The 20,207-nt window shown below is 40.9% G+C and overlaps 3 protein-coding genes across 8 annotated transcripts; 1 reads left to right on the forward strand and 2 right to left on the reverse strand.

Moving 5' to 3' along the window:
- Positions 1 to 1,017: 1,017 nt before the first annotated feature.
- Positions 1,018 to 11,710, reverse strand: LOC133489966 (uncharacterized). Of its 4 annotated transcripts, none has more exons than XM_061799350.1 (2): positions 11,560 to 11,710; positions 1,018 to 3,525 (listed from the first exon to the last, which is right to left on the reverse strand). In XM_061799350.1, the coding sequence occupies exon 2, from the start codon at positions 3,149 to 3,151 to the stop codon at positions 1,268 to 1,270; it is 1,884 nt and encodes a 627-aa protein (XP_061655334.1). In that variant the 5' UTR covers positions 3,152 to 3,525; positions 11,560 to 11,710; the 3' UTR covers positions 1,018 to 1,267. The 4 variants fall into 4 exon arrangements, with proteins under 4 accessions (XP_061655334.1, XP_061655336.1, XP_061655335.1 ...); XM_061799352.1 differs by lacking the exon at positions 11,560 to 11,710 and adding an exon at positions 7,328 to 7,419; XM_061799351.1 differs by lacking the exon at positions 11,560 to 11,710 and adding an exon at positions 7,253 to 7,352.
- LOC133489968 (tigger transposable element-derived protein 1-like) lies at positions 10,383 to 15,940 on the forward strand. Of its 3 annotated transcripts, none has more exons than XM_061799355.1 (3): positions 10,383 to 11,005; positions 11,318 to 12,632; positions 15,802 to 15,940. In XM_061799355.1, the coding sequence occupies exon 2, from the start codon at positions 11,495 to 11,497 to the stop codon at positions 12,482 to 12,484; it is 990 nt and encodes a 329-aa protein (XP_061655339.1). In that variant the 5' UTR covers positions 10,383 to 11,005; positions 11,318 to 11,494; the 3' UTR covers positions 12,485 to 12,632; positions 15,802 to 15,940. The 3 variants fall into 3 exon arrangements, with proteins under 3 accessions (XP_061655339.1, XP_061655340.1, XP_061655341.1); XM_061799356.1 differs by having other exon boundaries at positions 11,476 to 12,632; XM_061799357.1 differs by lacking the exons at positions 10,383 to 11,005; positions 15,802 to 15,940 and adding an exon at positions 12,962 to 13,393 and having other exon boundaries at positions 11,227 to 12,632.
- On the reverse strand, positions 14,009 to 18,868 carry smtna (smoothelin a). Its single transcript, XM_061799358.1, has 7 exons — positions 18,499 to 18,868; positions 17,575 to 17,650; positions 17,366 to 17,497; positions 17,247 to 17,277; positions 16,251 to 16,365; positions 16,012 to 16,163; positions 14,009 to 15,922 (listed from the first exon to the last, which is right to left on the reverse strand). The coding sequence occupies exons 1-7, from the start codon at positions 18,592 to 18,594 to the stop codon at positions 15,775 to 15,777; spliced, it is 750 nt and encodes a 249-aa protein (XP_061655342.1). The 5' UTR covers positions 18,595 to 18,868; the 3' UTR covers positions 14,009 to 15,774.
- Between the last annotated feature and the right edge of the window lie 1,339 nt (positions 18,869 to 20,207).

Consider the following 20,207-nt stretch of genomic DNA (forward strand, 5'->3'; position numbering starts at 1 on the left):
ACTTAATTAAAGATGCTCATTGAATTAAGGTTTTTGCTTTCAATAGGCACATATTAGTTTTTTTTTTGTTTTTTTTTTTCCCCACTGGTGGACATTGTTCCCCACCACTAGTTATATGAATTGGAAGCAGGTCAGCGTTGCCCAACATCCTGCTAAATTGGCAGGTGGAAAGACAGTTGTTAGCTGTCAATTTAAGATCAGAGGAAGGTGACAACATGGTATGGTGCGGCACATGAGAGACAAACATGAACATATTTGAATCTTACAATTCCGTTTTTGCGGGCACAGGGGTGGCCTACCATCCTGAATTGAGTTTTTATGGGGAGGGATGTCTGGAAATGGTGGAAATTAGTGGTGCTATACAATATCTCCACTTTTATTATTTTGAACCGCATCAGCTTCACCACAGGCACTGCTAAGATGGCTGGCGGAAAAGACGGCTTGTCGCTGTTAACAAGGTCAGAGGAAGGTCGTTGGCTATCTGCTGGAAAGGAAGACTTGGAAGGTAAATAATCACGGTTATACTTAAGTAGTTTATGGGATTGAGGTTTTGAATTTCACCTTGTAGCTATAATTTTGGAACCAAGGTGTTTAGCCAAATGTCATGTTAGCCCTGTAGGGGTCATTTCAACGTGAATTTTTTTGGCAAGCCTACTTGCCTTGGTCATGGTCAAGAAGTAATTATCCCCTTGACATTGTCAAGTGATACCCGTGAGTGAAGTCATCATGTTTTAAGCTCTGGCCAGCTGAAGCAGTGAAAGTTGGCACCATCCGACTGCAAAGGTGAGTAGATTTTAGATGGAAAATACTCATTTACGATTGAACGGATGGTGGTTCAATGGTTCACTAAGTCAGCCATTAATGGCCAATAGATGTTCACATTTTAAAAAGTTAAGATTTTGAACCCAGGGTGTGGGCCTATTACAACAGGATAATGTGGGGGCAGAGGGCAGACATTCTTGTGGTCCTTTTGGTCTATGCCTTAGGCACAAGATCAAAACAGCCATCAAATCAAACTGGTAGAAAGAGATATTTTATTTGTCAACGCAATGGAGAATGTACATTAGCAATTTGAAAGCAAGAAGTGCAACAATAAATACCGTAATGATAACTATACGACAAACCACTTCTTGGTGAAAGGGAACAGCACTCATTTCTCATGATCTTTGTTTGCAATTTGATATCAGCCAACAATCAACATTCAAGAACGGAACCCCGAATGACTGGAGGACCCAGACAGAATGTTTGCATGGCAAGAAAGTTAATTTTACAGGTCCAGCTCCGCTTGACCTTTCGTCTGTGTTTTTGCTCTGCCTCGATCCCTTTTGCGCATTTGTGACAGATTGTATGGCCTTTTTATATGAAGACTCATCCCGGTTGCCATTTCAACAGCCAGGATATGGCAACACTTGCCTGTGCTGGGGCAGCAGCATTCGGCCCCGTCGGGGTTGTTCTGAACTACGTGGACAGTCTCATTCCAAGGGCTTTTAACCACAAACACGCCCGCAGACGAAGTCAGGCTCACCAACCCCATCTTGACTACTGTGTTCGCTAATGAGGTCTGAAACATCGATAGCTTTGTGTTTTTGTGTTCTCTGCTCTGTTCATCTCTCAGATGGTCCTTGACTTTCCCAACAATGTCCTCCAAAGGAACAAATGAGGGTATGTCGATATCCGTCAAAGGCACAGGGACCCCCCGCTTCAGGTTGTAACTGCCCAACCCATATCTAGCCCTTTGAAACTCAGATAAAAAGAATGACTGCATGTAGTAGAAAGACAGAACCATGGCATCAACCGGAAGTTCCTTCCATTCATCTTGTGATTTAAGCATTTTATGCATACTTTCACTGATGTTGTTGGTTGGACCGTTATGTTTGAATGCATCAAATTGTTCCGTGCCAAAGAAAGCTATGTTGGATAGGTCTTCCCTCAAGTGCTGGTTGAAATATTTGATAAATTCCTTTGGCCACATGGCTGCAAATTTGCTGTAATGTGCTTCAAACTCATCTCTGTTACGCAAATTAATTAGTTCCTCAATTTGATCTTTTAGTACCTCTATGTCATCCCTTGTGCAGCCGTTCTTTTTCACCCAGTATTCAATGTCATGCAAGACACGGTTCCTGCACAAAACAAGGCTAATGTTAGGGAACCTCGTCTTCAAGGCCTCGACAATTCCCTTTTCTCGGCCAACAGCGATGGGCACACTGTGGAATTTTTCTTCACCCATTCGAAGTTTCCCCAGAATGTCATGAAGAAACATTTCATGATGTTGCATCAATTCACGTTCATGCAGCATAAAACCAACAGGAAACACAGGATCATCCACAAGGGATGTGTTTCTCACAGTAAGCACTGAAACATAGAAGTCACCCATCTGAAATGTTGTTTCATAGCCCAACATTTGAGGGTATTTGAATTCAACTGCTTCCTCTAAGTTGTCCTGAGCTAAATCCATCATTTCTGGCATCCCTGCAAAAACCAGAAGGTCTGGAAAAGTAGAAATATACCAGACAAAGCCCGGAAGCTGGTATGCCAGTTCATGGATACTGTACATTTCATCATGAGATATTCCTTGTGCACTTCTGGTAGCATACGTGGCATTTTGAACCTGTTTGAGATGATGTGGGAAATTCACAGGCATGTGCTCCTCCTTAGTTGGAGCCTGCCTATCGTCCTCGTGAAGGATCTTTGCAAATACCTCTTTTTTGGAAGAAATGAAGACTCTCTCAGGTTTTGAACTGCCATGTTTCTTTAGCACATCCACACTCTCATTTCCCAGGTAGTGAATCAGATACAAAGCTGTCGCCGATTTACAATCAACTTGTGGCACAAGACAGTATACATTCTTTCTAAACTCTGCTGATCCCTTGTCACACTGAGTTGTCCTAATGTGGTAGTATCGCTTCAGCACCCTACCGCCATATTTTTTAATGTTGTGAAGATTTGACCCTTTCTGTTTCCACATCTTTTGATCAAATTTTAAGTCCATAGTGCATCTGCCTCCCTGCAAACTCTGATACAGGAACACATCACCCCCCGTAGGCTCCACGGGTGGTTCATGTGATATGCAGTCTTTATACTTCTCCACATCAAGCAGAATAGCTTCTACTTCGGCCCGCGTGAACTCAGAATCTTTTTGCATGAAAGCCATGAATGTTCTCGTGCAGATGACTGAAATGAAACTGTAACTTTCAAAAATAAAAATGAGAACAACTTTGTTTGGATATTTTCACTGGCTGAAGTGGGCATGAGTAGAGAGGTACACACAGGTTTGTGTGATGAACGATCACAGTGTTCGGACATTAAGTGAGCTTTTTTTATGTTAAGCGTTTTAGACTGTGCCCAGTAAAGTCCCAGTCTGTCTGCCTCAGTCACGAGTGGAGGAATTGTTGGACGTCCCAAAAATCCAAAAGTGCACTTCCTGCTTGCTGGAGCTGTGCTTTTGTTTTCAGACTTCAGTCGATGACTGTTACACCTCAGCCTTGGGTCTGGTAGGCGCACCATAAAATGGGTCCATGCAGTTATCTGTGATAACATAAAAAACGGTTTATTACCACTTGCACACAAGGGGGGGAGGGGTAAATACAGATACAAACAATGCAATACAACAATTATTCACACAGGTAAAACAAAGCGTCCCTGTATTCCAGCCGGCAGGTTCAACGTGCGCTTAATCTAAATCTTTGTTCTGACTTCCCCTGAACTCGAAAACTGGGATCACTTAGGGCCAGCACAGCTGCTCTTAATTAGTTCAAGCAAGTCTGAATATGCTCAACTTGAGCTAAGATCGTGCATGGCCACAACAGAAAGACATCATCAATATGTCGATTCACCATGAAAACGGATAGAAACATGACATGTTATTTACTTCCTCCTTGGAATTGGAGGCGCTAACGTGAGTGCTTATATGAAAATATGTCAGAATCAGAATACAATATTGAAAGAGAAGCACCTGAAATGCACTAGTTTCAATGTGTTACAACTACTTGATGCACTGCCTTCACATTTAATCACACTTTAAATTGCAGCAAATATGAATATATTTTGAATAACATCTGATTTTCATTTATATGCAATTTGGCATCCAAAAGCGTACCAGGAAGCAGTTTACTTAAATATCAAAACAGCATTCAGGCATTCAAGGCATATTTTGTGCAGCCGTGACTGGACCTCACTAAGATTTTATTCATACTAATTGACATGTATTTAAAAAGTAAATATTCCTTTAATATGCAATTCATCTTTATTTAATACAATTTTATTTAAATATAACAGTCTATATGAATATAAACTATATACCGGTATATATCAAATTTACATTTGATTTTCACTCCGCAAACAGAAAGGTATTTTCTGAAGGCTCAGTGATAGGCTATGCATGTGTCCCATCCATGTCACAGTTGGAAGCTAAATGACATCCAAATAGACTGGGGGTGAGAAAACCTTTTGTGCTCAAGGGCTACAGTACAGTGGATTTTTAAAATGGACAAAAGGTCATTTGTAGATGAGGTAAAAAGAAATAGTTAATGTGTATTAAAAAAATGGTTTGATAATTAAATATTTAATTATAAAATTGATTTATTGTATTTTCAATAAATCATTTAACCAATTATCTAATTAGAAAATGAATACAAACAAAATAAAAACAAATTTTAACCAAGAAAATGATTAATTCCCGTTTCAAATTGTATTAGTAATTTATTTAATTATAATTATCAGAGCAATCCACTTTTTGCAGAACGTCATGTGACCAACGTGGAACACGGGATAGCTGACTTCCTGTGTATGCTATGTTAATTAGCATAACTAGGTTTGAAGACGATTATTTGAAGTCGAGCCTGCCAAGATTTTTTCTTTATGGCTGATGTCTTCGGGCAAAATTTAAATACATGTGCAGTATATCATTTATTTATACAAATAACATATATGCAAACAGAACAAAGCGTAGACATCAGCGATTGTTATTTTTGGTGGCTCTGTGGTGACATCTTGTGTTAAAAATTCAACATTCGACATTCCTTGACGAGGCTTTCCCTCGTCAAGGAATGTCGAAAACAAAAGATTAACTATTTAAATTGAAGTTCTGCTGTCTTTATGATCCAGGTGGTGCACGCCCATTTTTATACGTCCCTTGATTCAAGCCAGTCTGTTTCAAGGTCCTGTATTGTACCAAACCAACTTTTTCCAAGTATCTGGGATGTAATATTGGCTATATGGTGCCTCAGTAAACATGTGAAATATGAATTAAATCATCCACATATTCCTGAGCTTCATATGTTTTTTCTGCCAAAAGGCCTGAAATCAGGTCATTCAAATTTCTCAAGCTTATCTATGTGACTAACAAAGATCTCCGCTCCCGAGCCAGAGCTGTCAACATAAACACGTGTGCTCTCACAAATGGGTCTTCTATAAGAAGGCAACCAATCAGAGGAAAGGGGGCGGTCTTAGTCAAATATGGACAAAGCGGATACAAAACTGGGTCAAACAGAAGTAGCTGTCAGAGGGGCCTTTTCTGGACACTCGCATGACAAAACCATGGTGTTTTTTTTTATTTATTAAATTGATACTTTTCACTCTCGAGGTCTAAATAGACAAAATATGGGACCTTTAAAGATCACATTTTCATCTCAACTAATAAGAAACATCCAGGCATTATTCTACTAAAGTGTCAAGGTTTCAGTCATACTTTTTCTAATGATTCACATTGATTTCTGGCCAAGAATATTTGGGCCAATTTGTGACATAAAATCCTTAATCCAGGTGTGTCAAACTAATTTTTGTCACGGGCCACATCGTAGTTATGGTTTTTCTTTTTGGGCCGTTATGGCTGTGAACCCAAATGAATGTATGATCGCCTCATATTATTACATATACACAAATTGATTGATAACTACTTGTGAAATCAGAAGCCAGTAAAAACTGTATTGTTCGACTACAATATTATTTATTTTACAAAGAGGATCGGTAAGAAACAAAATGCTTGCAATAGCTCAATATTTTTAAAAGTGAAGACAATTTGCAATTTAGATATTTTAGCATGAAACACGAAGTGGATGCACATGATTTAATTTCGCAGGCCATATAAAATGATGTGGCGGGCCGAATCAGGCCCCCGGGCCACCAATTTGACACCTGTGCCTTAGTCCATATCTGATTCATACAAACTTGGGCTCATTGTTTTCATGTATCAACCCTCTATCTATTTTAATATACATGTATTTTGATTTTTTTTGTAACGCCTACAATGAGGACAAGGGAATTGGGAGTAACCTTACACTGGTAAAAATATGTTTTGGGATTTTGGACCAACACGCTTTGCAGAAGACGAAAAGCTTAAAAAAAAAAAAAAACTCATGAAATGCAAATTACAATTTAATTTCAATGTCTATGCATTGCCTGTAATGGCAAAATCGACCTGCAGCGCACTGGTATATCTAATCTTCATATCTAGGATTAAGCAACATCAATCTTTTTTTCTTTCTTTCTAATCCCTAATATTTATTTTCAGAGGTTGGAGTTTGTATAAATAGAGATTTCCACACGCATTTTTGGTGACGGTTGAACGCAGTTTTCGGACATTAAGCGACGTTAAGCTTTTTTTTTTTGGCGTTAAACGTTTGCGACTATGCCCATTTGGAAAAAAAAAAAACATAAGCAAAATACATTCACGAATCCTAACTTCCTAAAATAAGAAAACGGTTGAAAGGAAATGGCAGTTTCCCCTTAATACTTCCCACTCGATGTGCAGGTCAAATAAAATTAAAATTAAAATTAAAAAACAGAAACAACTCACCAAACGGGAGAAAACCTCTCATTACACAAACAGAACTAGCTCACTAGCGAAAGATACACGAAATCCAGTGCACACAAGTTAAGGCCCATTTGGGGGGGGAAATCCAGCACCCCGAAATTGAATCCCAGCAACCCTGACATTTGAATTGTTTTTTTTCTTACTTTTTTAAAACTGTACTACATTTTCAAACAAGCTAGAAAAGTGTAAAACCATGCACTATTTGGATGAAACGCCATCTTTAAAAAATAACAAGACAAGCCACCCCTCTCTTCTCTCCAAAATGGTTTGCTCTACCCATGCCCCCAACTTCTCCCCGACTGCAATTTACAACTTCAACTATGCCCAAAAGGAGTAGTAGACAGTGGGGAAAAAAGCTTTTTTTGGACGCTTACCCATTACCAACTCATACAAGACGGTTTGGTAGCAGCTGTTACAAAAATAAATATGTATGTACTGTACCTCAAAGAGTCTCTGAATCTTAAAAATGTCATCAAAACTAACCAACAACTTAGCTAAAGACAGAAGCATACATACATGCATCATGTACTTTGCAAAATAGTCATCCCCCAATTATTACTGCAGTCAACAGGTGGCGCACTTTGACTCCATCACAAAGGTGGCGAAGAAACGCAAGGGGTCAAACCACCGAAGAAGAGTTGTCATCAGCGCCATAGACATATATGACCACTAGAGGGAGCCTCGGCTTGATGAAACATATCCCACACGAAATCATTTCATTTATAATCTCGCAAATTCGCAACTTTTATTTATAGTGTTGCTGCATGTAAAACAATTATGGGAGCAAAATGTATTCCACATCATCACTGAGTTTGAACTTGTAACACAAAAGTGGAAGTGGTATTATTTTCAGAGGACCTTTATCCTTTGTGTAAAAGAAAGGATATATTTATTTCATTTCATTTTCCGTAACGCTTATCCTCACTAGTAGTAATCATCATCATCATCCATTGACAAAAGAAAAAATCCTAAAAACAGATTAATTCAGAATACTAATTAGTAATACCCATGTCTTCAAAAAATATTTAATGAAATTAACAAAAAAATAATAACAAAATGACAGCTCTCTGTGCTTGTTATTAGACCACAGGAGGGGGAAAATAATATCATAAAAGACACATTGTACAAAAATGTATCATCACAAAAACATAATTTCATCAATGTAATAACAAAAAATACATGAAATATTTGAATGCTACTTTGTGCTTGTTATGGTTGGCCCATATTAACAAAAGGTGAGATCTAAAAATGAACTGAAGTAAAGAAAAAAAACTGAGTAAAATAAAATGAAATAAAATAAAATATTTGAACAGCTCTTTGTGCTTGTTATGATTAGCCCTTATAGCAGAAAAGGTTAAATCATAAAAAGAAATACTATAAGTAATAAATGATTATGATAATAACAATACTGATTTAAAAACATCCATCCAGCCATTATCTGAGCCGCTTATCCTCACAAGGGTCGCGGGCGTGCTGGAGCCTATCCCAGCTATCTTCGGGCGAGAGGCGGGGTAGACCCTGAACTGGTTGCCAGCCAATCACACTCACATTCACACCTAGGGGCAATTTAGAGTCTTCAATTAACCTACCATGCATGTTTTCGGGATGTGGGAGGAAACCGGAGTGCCCGGAGAAAACCCACGCAGGCACGGGCAGAACATGCAAACTCCACACAGGCGGGGCCGGGATTGAACCCCGGTCCGCAGAACTGTGAGGCAGACGCTCTAACCAGATGGTCACTGTGCCACCCTGATTAAAAACAAATTCATGTAAAACAAAAAATATATACTGTACATATATTAGAATGCCACTTTATGCTTGTTATGGTTAGCCCATGCAGCAACAGTCAAGGTTGTCATCATTATATTAAGTTCTAAAAACAATAAAAACAATTAAATAGCTCTGTTTTTGTTCAGTGCATAAGTAAAAGTCTTAAAAAGAAATATTCTAAAAAAAAAAAAAAAAACAACAACCAGCATCAAGTCAATTAATTCATCATTTAATGGCTACACACAGTGTAACATGAGTAATTATAATCACCCAGCAGGGTTGCCATTTAATAGTTTTAACTCACTGCAACATGCTGCTATTAGACATTTAAGTGGAGTGACGATTATATATATATATATATATATATATATATATATATATATATATTTGGATTACATTGCAAAAGTAGTCAGCCCAGTTTTGATTCAACATAGTGTGTTTATTATGTTTTGGTTACCATGCTATGCTTCATAGGAAGGGTCGACTATAAAACATTTCGATATCGTACAATGTACACCACTGCAAACTAGAATCAAAATAATATGTTGGAGGGGACTTGAATTTTACTTTTAAAAGAAACTTGTATGTAAATACATTAGTCGGGTCCGTGTGTCTATTTCCCAAAATGTTGCCGTGAGAGAGCCGTTCGGAATGTTGCCAGTTACGTCACAATGAAAGGGTTAAATTAGCCCGAGGCGGCTCTACACAGGCTCAACTCCTTTGCAGTCTGCATGCGGAGTGTGAACATCTCCTGCTCTGGAGGGAATCTGCAAAAGTCTCTAATAACACCACAAGAAGTTGCTACTAGCCACTTTTCTGTCCTCTTTAGAGGGGATGGAAAAGTCACTTCGTTGCCAACACTGCACAGGACTTGCATGAGACAGAACCACCCACCGAAATGGACTGATTTCAACCTGAGGTTGACAAGTAGGTATTACATGTGGTGTAATTCTTTATCCTTTTTGAATTTTGGTGAAACAAAGTCAGAGTGCTTTAATAAGGACCCCTGATGACTTTTAAATGGTTGGGGAAAATGCCTTATGTCTCCTTTAATAGTAGTCTTTGTACTGTAATTGAGCTCAAGTACTGGATTTCAATGACGCAATTGTGGCCTGCTGCAACTTTGAGCTCACTGACACAACTGCAGCTTGTAATTAGGTTTCACAATGACGTCTGCCATAATCATAGACAATTTTAAGGGTATTTTCAGGGAAAGCGTTAGAATTATTATTTTTTTTATAATTATCATTGTGTGCAAATAGCTATTAATATTCATGTGGCACCAATGGAAATATGTTGTTGCAATGAATTGAAATATATAATATGCTTGTAATAAAATACATCTTTGTATTCACATTGTAAAACAGATGCAGTTACTTGTACCTTAGCGACACAGCTGGACACTTCATTCGCTACATACACAATCTATGTATTATTATTTCAACAATGGTCATATAGCATCGTCTGAGGTGACTGTAAGAGTCAAAATGTGAGAAAGAGCGCTCAGTACGGTGGGACGCTTTCCAGGTTCCAGTTCTAATCTACACTAAATCCAACGAGTGACGTCAGCGTCCTAAATACGAACGTCGCCCAGTGAACTACTTTGCGTCGCGGCGTAATAACAATACGTTAATCGTCACAGCACTGTGAAAAACAACCACGTAAGGAATTAAGGTTTTCTTTCTTACTTATTGATTTATTAATTTTTATTTTTTTGTAACTGTTTTCCATTGGGGGGGTTCAATCCCCGGCCCCGCCTGTGTGGAGTTTGCATGTTCTCCCCGTGCCTGCGTGGGGTTTCTCCGGGCACTTCGGTTTCCTCCCACATCCCAAAAACATGCATTCATTGGAGACTCTAAATTGCCCGTAGGCATGACTGTGAGTGCGAATGGTTGTTTGTTTCTATGTGCCCTGCGATTGGCTGGCAACCAGTTCAGGGTGTACCCCGCCTCCTGCCCGATGACAGCTGGGATAGGCTCCAGCACGCCCGCGACCCTAGTGAGGAGAAGCTGCTCAGAAAATGGATGGATGGATATTTACCACTTGACTTTAATACGGCGTCAGCGTAGGTTAGTGATAAAGACTACGATGTTTTACGTACAAAAAGTTACGTCGGTGTCGTGTGCTCGTAACACCGAATAAGTTTGCGTTGCGCACGATCCGCTTTCCAGTGTGCCATACACGCCAACCGCAGGAGTAAGGACAAGCAATTGTTTTTCATTTCTTTTGTCGCTGTATTTCGTACTGTTACTTTATATTTGTGGCCTAGACGTGTTTCTCCTACAAATATTTACTGCAATTATGACTTTACTATACACTACTACTACATTGCGCTACGTACAAAAAGTTGCATCGTGCTGCAGTAACAGAACTCGACGCAAGAATACAGTACGCCGTCCGAACCAATCACAGAAATGATTAAAGGTAAGGAATTATTTTCTTTTGAGAGTTTTTCATTTTATTGTTTTATCGTATTATTCACACAGTTATTTAGTGTAATTATAACGTTACGACTGTGTTAGCGTAGGTTGGGGTTCGAGACTACCATGGATACGTAGAAAGGTTTCGTCGGCGTCGTAGGAAAGTTCCAACTAACTTTGCGTAGTGCACAAATACATACATGGTTCGTGACACTCGACCCAACCCTTATAGTTACGACGAGAAGTATTTAAGTAAGACTTTACTAAAGCGTCAACTTTTCATACATATATTTACTGTAATCATGACTTTGCGCAGGTTACGGCGTGTTCGTACAAGTTACGCCGGTGTCGTAAGAGCGGACTCGGAATACGACGTCGCGTCGTGACCCAGGAACAACTTACGGCATACTCGCTTTCCGCCGTACGCCATTTTGGTTTGCCGTGCTTACACATACTTGTTTTCTTTTGCTTTAGTGACTTTCTAGCCTTCGTTATGGCGCCCAAGGGCAAAGCGGACTCTTCCAACGGCCGAGCTTCGAAAAAAAGGAAATCCATTACCATGGAGGTGAAGTTAGACATCGTGAAGCGATCGAAACGGGGAGAAACGCCGACGAACATCGGCCGCGTGCTCGACTTAAGCCGCTCCACTGTGGCGACTATCATTAAGGATCAAGATCGCATCCTGGAGCATGTGAAGGCATCTCCGCATATGAAATCCACCATAATAAGCAAGCAGAACAGCGGGCTAATGATGGAGATGGAGAGACTTCTGGTGCTTTGGCTGGAGGAGCAGCACCGGCGGCGTCTCCCCGTCAGCCTCGTGTTGATCCAACAGGAGGCGAAGCGCCTCTTCGAGACGTTGAAAAGTGAAAAAGGAGAAGGCAGTGAGGGGAAGTCGTTTGTGGCCAGCAGAGGTTGGTTTATGCGATTTAAAGCTCGCGCTAATTTGCATAACCTTAGAGTGGAAGGTGAAGCCGTCAGTAGCGCGAATGAAGCAGGGAAAGATTTCCCCACTGCCTTGGCGGAGATCATCAAGGAGGGGGTGAACAAGTGCTGTGCCCAACAAGTGTTGGGTGAGAGTTTGTTCTGGAAGCCGCCGGTAAACACCAAGGTGGAGGAGGAGGAGGAGGAGGAGGAAGCGAGACAGGCTGTGGAGCAGGACGCAACAACCCCAGAGCCCAAGAGGTTCACATGCAAGAGCTTAGCGGCTGGTTTCTTGCTGATCGAGGAAGGCTTGGCGAAGTTTGAGGCCGAGGACCCCGACGCGGCCAGGTACGCCAGGATCTTCAAGGGGGTCACGGACCACCTGCGGTGTTACAAGGAGATTTGGGAGGAGGAAAAGAGGGTCTCCTTTCAGTCGAACCTCGAACGGTTCTTCAAGATGGTCGAGAGGCCGATACCGGATCCCGTACCGGATCCTGGGCCCTCGACGTCGACTGCTCCGTTACCACCTGCGGCCACTTCGTCTCCTTTGAAAAAGTAGAGAGGCCTGAAACGGATCCTGTATTCTCTACCTCATCTGCTTCATTCACTTCCCCCAGCATCTTCTCGACCACCTTTGACCTCTCCAGCATCCTCCTCGCCTCTCACCTCTCTCATACTCACAACACAAGCCTATCACAGGAGGAAAGGTAAGGAATTGTGTACTCGACAGAGCACACCACGCACATCAAGGCTCGAATTAAGCGGTCTCGCATCGCTATTTGCAAATCTAAATTAGCATTTTGTGCCTCATAAAACACATTGAACCATAAAATTGAATTTAGTTTTGTAATACAAGAATATTTTATTATAGTGAGCCAGAGCTGCAAGGAATGCAAAGTTATCAGTCCTTTCACAATCATTCCTATCATACTGCATTATGTGTTTTTCTTTGCTCATAAAGGACAAAAGCCCTGTTTCTGTTTTAATTCCTCATTTAAAAGAATTGAAGCAACAAGTCTTTCCTCATGTTTTTCAGATTTTAGGGTGGAAGCTGCAACTGGCTACTAGTGTGGACTGAATGGGTTGCAACATGGGGGCAAATGAAATGGCAGTATTTTGAGGATAATAGCCCATCAGCTACATATTGAGGAAAAAAATAACTATAAACTAGTTCATTTTTGGAACGGTGAATTTAGTTCAGAATTATGAAATGGCCTATTTTTGGAACGGTGAACTGAACTTTGAACTAGTTGGCGTAGAAAATGACCTTTCCCAACACTGACGTTACTTACATACAGGGTGATAAAAAGTTTTGCTCTGTGTAGTCACTGTATGGCGTATGGCCAGGATACTACCATCTGATTTGCAAGTGGCAACATTGGCAACGTGGCAACTGTGGTCAGAGAGAAACAATGGGTAAAATGGGGGTTGTACCCAAACAGAAATGAAGAGAAATATGCAATAGCTGCAGTCCTACATTAATTTCTCATGTTATAATGTTGCATTTTTATTGTTTAATAAAACCCTTACTTCGGGTCCCTGTGTGATTAACCTTAAAAAAAAAAAATGCTCCTCAAAATTAGAAAGTTGCTCCTCAAATGAAGAAATGATGAGCAAAACTGCTCCTCAAATAAAAATTATTTTGAGCTTTCTACATAATTATATCTCCACTGTCAATTGCGAGTTTCCTCTTCAAGAAACCGCAAAAGCTGGGCTGGGGAATACAATAAAATCCCAGATATTTCCCCCCCAAAATCCGTTTTCTGATTTCAACCAATGATTCCCCCCCCCCCCCCCCCCCCTCTTCAATAAAAAGAAAAAGCAAATGATAATGACATTATTCGAAACTTGGAGTAAGTGACTAAAAACACAACCCTTCTAATTCTTTGTCCCATTAGGGGTCGCCACAGCGTGTCATCCTTTTCCATGTAACCGTATTTTCACGACCATAAGGTGCAGCGTATTAAAAGGCGCAGTCACCGCTACGGGATCGATTTCTGTATTTAACACATACATTAGGCGCACCGTATTATTGGGCGCAGGCATGGTAAAACATACGGTAGAAAGGCAGCGGGAGCAAAACTGAGTTCGATTGTACTTTATTGAAGTATTTAACAATTTGTACGCACATTATTTTTTGATCAATTCTCATCCACAAATTCATCAAAAGTCCTCATCTTCTGTATCCGAAATGAACAGCTAGGCAAGTTCTCCATCAAACATGCCGGGTTACCTCTCGTCATTGTCGGAGTCAGTCTCGTTGCCGGGGGGCTGCTAAAAAATGCGAAAGCTCGGACAACAGTCAAAGCAGATACCTTAGCCCAGGCATCCCCAATCCATTCACATATGCTGGCGTAACTCGCCCGCCGCTTTGTCCTCTTTATTTGGCGAAGCTCGTTTTCCTGCTTCCTCCACTTGCAAAACATTGATTCGTTGATCTTGAATTCTCTCGCGGCTGCTCGATTCCAATGTTCCTCCGTGTAACTGATAGCTTGTAGTTTAAACTGTGCTTTGTAAGCTTGTCTCTTCGTAGGTGCAATTTTGGGGGGGGTCCTTAGCCAAACCGATGTTGTTTTGCAAAATGCACATACCGGCGCTATATACCTACTAGCACATACTAGCAGCGCATTATCAGGCGTCGCGTCCATTTTGTAGAACATTTTAAGACTTTTAAGTGCGCCTTATGGTCGTGAAAATACGTTAAGCCTATCTCCTGCATCCTCCTCTCTAACACCAGCTGCCCTCATGTCTTCCCTCACTACATCTATCAACCTCCTCTAAAAACACAACCCTTAATGCATATTAATAAAATATTTTAAATGCTCAACAGTAAAACATGAATAAATTAACGAAACTATTCCCATTTGAATTTGATATGTAACAACAAAACTGTCACTGAAAAAAATTAACAGACAAAAGTATAGTAACCTTTGTCCCTAAAAATGTAAACAAAATCATACATAGTTTATTGCACTCGCTAGGTTACCTAGTTTTATTCAACATTTTTCTTTTTTTTTTTGGCAAGGAAAATAAGCATGTCTACAGCATGAGGCTCTAGGCGGCGGTGCAGGCGTAGCAATTACAGGTCACTTTTGAAGGTTATTGTGCATGCGAGACGGTGTCAATTCACTTGCATGTGTCCGCAGACACGCACCCCTGGGACTTATTCGCTTGATGTGGGGCCACTCACTCGTTGCGATAAATAACTCCTAACTATGCGACGTTGTCCTTCCTTCGCAGGGTGTAGCACTACTGCCTCATACAACACTCGAACCTGTGTCATTGTACTAGGCATATAATGATCTACTTTCCTCGTCTTTATTACCGGTAATAAACTTTGTTCTGTCCGACTGAAATTTTCAATAAAAATCCATCACAATACAAAGAACCACAGTGGCAGCTTCAAAACTCCACACTTAACAGACCCTACACCACAGGATAATTGCTCAAGATAATATTTTAGAGACATCCGATAATTGGGTCTTTGCTGACTTCTATTGGGAAAGGGGGAACTGCACAAATGAGGCCGGATTATCGGTATACGCATACCCCGCTTTACCTAGAAAATCTGGCTACAACGTGTCATCGTCACGGAACTTGACTGACAATGTCACTCTAAAGTGTACTTTATTATCTGTGTATAGGTAAACTTTGCAATTCTCATCTCACATTTAGACTGTGTGGTTGTACCTAATGAAGTGTCCAGTAATGACGATGTTCAAAAGCTATGCCTTCCGTTTCTTGATGGCAAACAATAACCAAGCAGTATGAATATGTTGTGTTGAAATGAAAAAAGCACTTAGTGTGTCTACTTCACTATACTTAATGCTGTCCCATGATAGACAGACCCTAAACACGCTTTTTTGTTTTGACCAGGCCCTTTTCCACCAGACAGCGGTAGAACTCCTGGATGTACGTGTAAACGCACTTCCAGTCGGGCTCTTTCATCCGGACCAAGTCTTCAGGGTCCAGCAGAGGGGGGCAGCCGGCCAGCCTCCTGCAAACGGAGAAGCATAGAGGCCAGAGTCCTAAAGTCAGTCTCAGCAAGGGACAACAAGGTGACACGAGGAAGGAGAGCTTACTTACTCTGCCGTGCTGAAAGCCAGCCGGAAGTTGTCCCGGGGCTTGTGAGGGTTCAGGATGGAATATTCGAAGGCGTCAGGGAAGAAGCGGTGTACCAAGGCACAGAAGGCTATGCCGTCCTTCCAACTGGAGGAGAAGTTGCGGACATCCACCCCCTAAAATAGCAGAGACAGTTTTGATGAGAAAAGACAGAGCCGAGCAGAGCAGTAAGTCACAACAGAGGAGAATGGGGAGATTATGACCTCATATGGCTCCGTTTTTGCCTTGCACCAATCCAGAAGCATCTGTTTGACGTTTTTAGCATTGGGTGCTGCAGAGGGGGGACACTTCTGGGCGGCTTGAGCAGTACCCGTCTTACTGAGGAGGAGAAGTACAGACAGCAGAGTCCGCATCTAATAACTACGCTAATATAGAGGCTCCTCGCTTTACCATGGTGAAAGAATATATGGTCACGCGCATGCTCCGTTACGGGAGTACGTTTTTCATTGGACTGTTATATTTATGCCCCACAAGTGTTTTTCATACAAATATTTACTGTACTTCATGAAACTATCACTAACCTACGCTAATGTAGTAGTAGATTACTGCACGTTCAGTCTTAGACGTACAAATCTTAAATTATGTTGCCACCGCATGAATGTAATCGTAAACCGAGGACTCCTGGACACACAAAGGTGGAGTTTAAAGTATCACTTGTGGACAGTAACATTTTCTCAATGTGGTTAACATACAGTATTTTACATGAATGGAATATTGTTTTTTTTATATGAAATAAATGATTTAGTTCCTCAAACAGTGGCCTCTCTAATAGACTTAACTCTCAGATTGTTCCACAATTAATCACTTTCGATTAAATTTGACTCCAGTATTTCCTCAAATAGTCGCCTCTGCTGTAATAGATACCGTTCCCCAAATGATCCCCTTGTTTTTGTATGGAAAAAAAAATGGGACCAACATATTTTCTATTAGTCATCACCAAGACATCTTGTGAAAAAAACTGGCACTACTGTATTTATTCAAATTGGAATAAATAAATTCCCACCTGATGATACACCTTTTATATTGCTTCAGAAAAATAAGTTGGCATATGTACTGTATAAGTTGGAGGGAAAAATAATTTGTAAAGTTGATACAAATGCCACCCCCTAACAATAGCGTAGCTTAAAATGGTCTTTTTCTTTGTTAAAAGTTTTTTTTATATGTGAGAATTGATATTGCCTTTGCAACATGTGACTCACCCGCCTGCTGTCACGGAGGAGGCTGGTCGACCTAACCAAAACATCAGAGAATCAAATGAATATTAGAAAACTTATGCAACGAATAATACTAAGAGATCATCTTCGTAGAGATGACTCACTGTTGGTTGTCAGCTGCTGGTTCATGGGTGCCCTCGCTGTGCCCACAAATCCCCCGCCTGGTGCGCCTCCTTTGCTGAGGCCCTGCTGCCTCAAGTCCTGCTGCCGAGACCCTCGCTCCTGCTCCCGCTTGTCTGATGAGGAAGATGAGCCGTATTAGACATTGCGACATGTTTATTATTATGTATCCATCTCCCAGAGTTGAGCTCACCTCGCTTTTTCTTCAGTAGGTCCCTCAACGCGGCGCGGATGAGACGCCGCTCTTCAAAGTCTACAGCATTGTCCAGCTAAAAACACAATTTCTATTACATTAAGTTGGGCTGTCGTAAATTTGGTTTCAAATTTTCAAAATGTGAGTTCCATATTTTTGCATATACATTTTAATAATTGGCTTTTTTAAAAAAAAAAAAGAGATGTTACTTTTGTATGGGGTGCAGGAACATAGCGCACACATTATATATAGTGTATGTGGACACAGTGATGCCTTGACTTATGACTAATTCATTCCGTGACCATGCTCGTAACTCAATGCACTCGTTATAACACATTTTCTTTTAATCTTTTTATCTTAGTACAAAAAAATATATTCCTTCATTTTATCACACTTGTCATCTGTTAATTCAAATTTTCTTTGGATATAAATTGGGTTGTATAAAACAAAATACAGGTAAATATATGTATATACTATGTATGTACAGTATATGTGTGTACATATAGTTTATACATATATTTCGTTTGTATATGAAATGAGCTGTATACAATCGCCTAGCAGTTAATGACACTTCATTATGTGCAACTCTTGTATAATAATTATTTTTTTTCAAACTACAATTTTGATGTGAGCGGTATTAATTTAACAATTATGTTTATTGTGGTCACAGTGATGTATAACTACTGCATCATTCTGATAGGTGTTACTAATATTTTCATGGCTAAGTTACATATGAGGGGCAAGATATTAAAAACATCACAAGTATGATGGAGTACAGTTGTACACAATTTCAAACTAGGATGTAAGAATTATTATTTTGTAAAGGCAGAATTTTTGGTAGAGCTCTTGCATTTGGACGCGATTAGTACGTGCAGGTGTGCCTAATGTTATGGCCTGTGCTAAAAAATACACGCGTTCTCTCACCATTTTGTTGAGAACGTCCTCATCGTCGATAGCAGAAAGTTGCTCGCTGGTCATGCTCGCAGTCGGTCCGCGTTCATGTTGAGGTGTCTGCTCCATCACTTGAGGCCAGATTAGAGTGTTTCAATGGACAAAAGACGTGGCATGGGGATACAAGTGGGACATTCCCGGCATCCTGCGTGCCTTCAGCTTGTGTTAGTGCGAAGAATGTAAACTGAGAGGAAACATGCCGAAGTGGCTCTCGGCGTCACTGCAGCGACTGGCCCAGTGTTTGGAAAACACGTACAAATATAGTAATGGAGCAGAGCGAGTGCAGGAATCTGATAAGGGAGTCCGGGGAAAGCCCTAATAAAGTAATGAGTGCGAGAATAATGACATTCGAGCATGTAAGCTCCATGCGGGAGGCTCTAACCTGTTCTCTTGAGGTCGTCTTTGGAGGGCTTTCATTCGCTGCTTCCTTCTGATTCCTGCAAGGCTTCTGCTTATGTGGACCACCCAAGGAGGGAAGAAGGAAAGAGAAGCACATCAGTGGCATCTGTCTGTCATCTTCCTCTGAAGGCTGCCTGTGAAAACAGTTCAAACTTTGTCAATCACAAATGGTGACAGAATAAGAAAGTCTTTCTAGGAGGGAGGACAGATAGAATAGGAATGGGCAATAAATTCATCCATCCATCCATTTTCTGAACCGCTTCTCCTCACTAGGGTCGCGGGCGTGCTGGAGCCTATCCCAGCTATCATCGGGCAGGAGGCGGGGTACACCCCGAACTGGTTGCCAGCCAATCGCAGGGCACACATAAACAAACAACCATTCGCACTCGCATTCACACCTACGGGCAATTTAGAGTCTTCAATCAACCTACCATGCATGTTTTTGGGGATGTGGGAGGAAACCGGAGTGCCCGGAGAAAACCCACGCAGGTACGGCGAGAACATGCAAACTTCACACAGGCGGGGCCGGGGATTGAACCCCGGTCCTCAGAACTGTGAGGCAGACGCTCTAATCAGTCGCCACCGCAATAAATTCATTCACCAGTTATTTAAAGCGAAATTAATTAATTAAAACATGAATCCATTTTAATTAACCAACTTTAGGGGAACAACCAGCTAATATATGTACGTACTGTGTACTGTTTATTTTTGTATCAGTATTTATACTCAATTTGTAATCATTTTTCAAATATTACTTAATCTACAATATTATGCATATTGGGTGTACTGTAATTCATCATTGTATAATTATATCACTGTCAATAATATACCTGCCACTTAGCAGAATTTGATTATATTTATTACTTACCACATACCAACATGGAACATATATTTTTGGGGGTTTTGCTTAAATTAGAGGTTAGAGCGTCAGCCTCACAGTTCTGAGGTGTGGGGTTCAATCCCCGTCCCCGCCTGTGTGGAGTTTGCATGTTCTCCCCGTGACTGCGTGGGTTTTCTCCGGGCACTCCGGTTTCCTCCCACATCCCAAAAACATGCATTAATTGGAGACTCTAAATTGCCCGTAGGCATGACTGTGAGTGCGAATGGTTGTTTGTTTCTATGTGCCCTGCGATTGGCTGGCAACCAGTTCAGGGTGTACCCCGCCTCCTGCCCGATGACAGCTGGAGGCTCCAGCACGCCCGCGACCCTAGTGAGGAGAAGTGGCTCAGAAAATGGATGGATGGATTAGATTACATTTCTTAATTTCACCTCACTGTCACTCT

The sequence above is a fragment of the Phyllopteryx taeniolatus genome, chromosome 15, assembly GCF_024500385.1.
Source record: "Phyllopteryx taeniolatus isolate TA_2022b chromosome 15, UOR_Ptae_1.2, whole genome shotgun sequence".
NCBI classification, from domain to species: Eukaryota; Metazoa; Chordata; class Actinopteri; order Syngnathiformes; family Syngnathidae; genus Phyllopteryx; species Phyllopteryx taeniolatus.

What these genes read in the sequence shown, in the direction of transcription:
- LOC133489968 (XM_061799355.1), top strand. Translation starts at nt 11,495, where the DNA reads ATGGCGCCCAAGGGCAAAGCGGACTCTTCCAACGGCCGAGCTTCGAAA.
- smtna (XM_061799358.1), bottom strand. Translation starts at nt 18,594, where the DNA reads ATGGAGCAGACACCTCAACATGAACGCGGACCGACTGCGAGCATGACC. An exon ending in CCAGCAGCTGACAACCAACA is followed by an intron (nt 17,278 to 17,365) that starts GTGAGTCATCTC and finishes TGTTTTGGTTAG; the next exon opens with GTCGACCAGCCTCCTCCGTG. An exon ending in TCCTCCGTGACAGCAGGCGG is followed by an intron (nt 16,366 to 17,246) that starts GTGAGTCACATG and finishes TCTCCTCCTCAG; the next exon opens with TAAGACGGGTACTGCTCAAG.
- LOC133489966 (XM_061799350.1), bottom strand. Translation starts at nt 3,151, where the DNA reads ATGGCTTTCATGCAAAAAGATTCTGAGTTCACGCGGGCCGAAGTAGAA.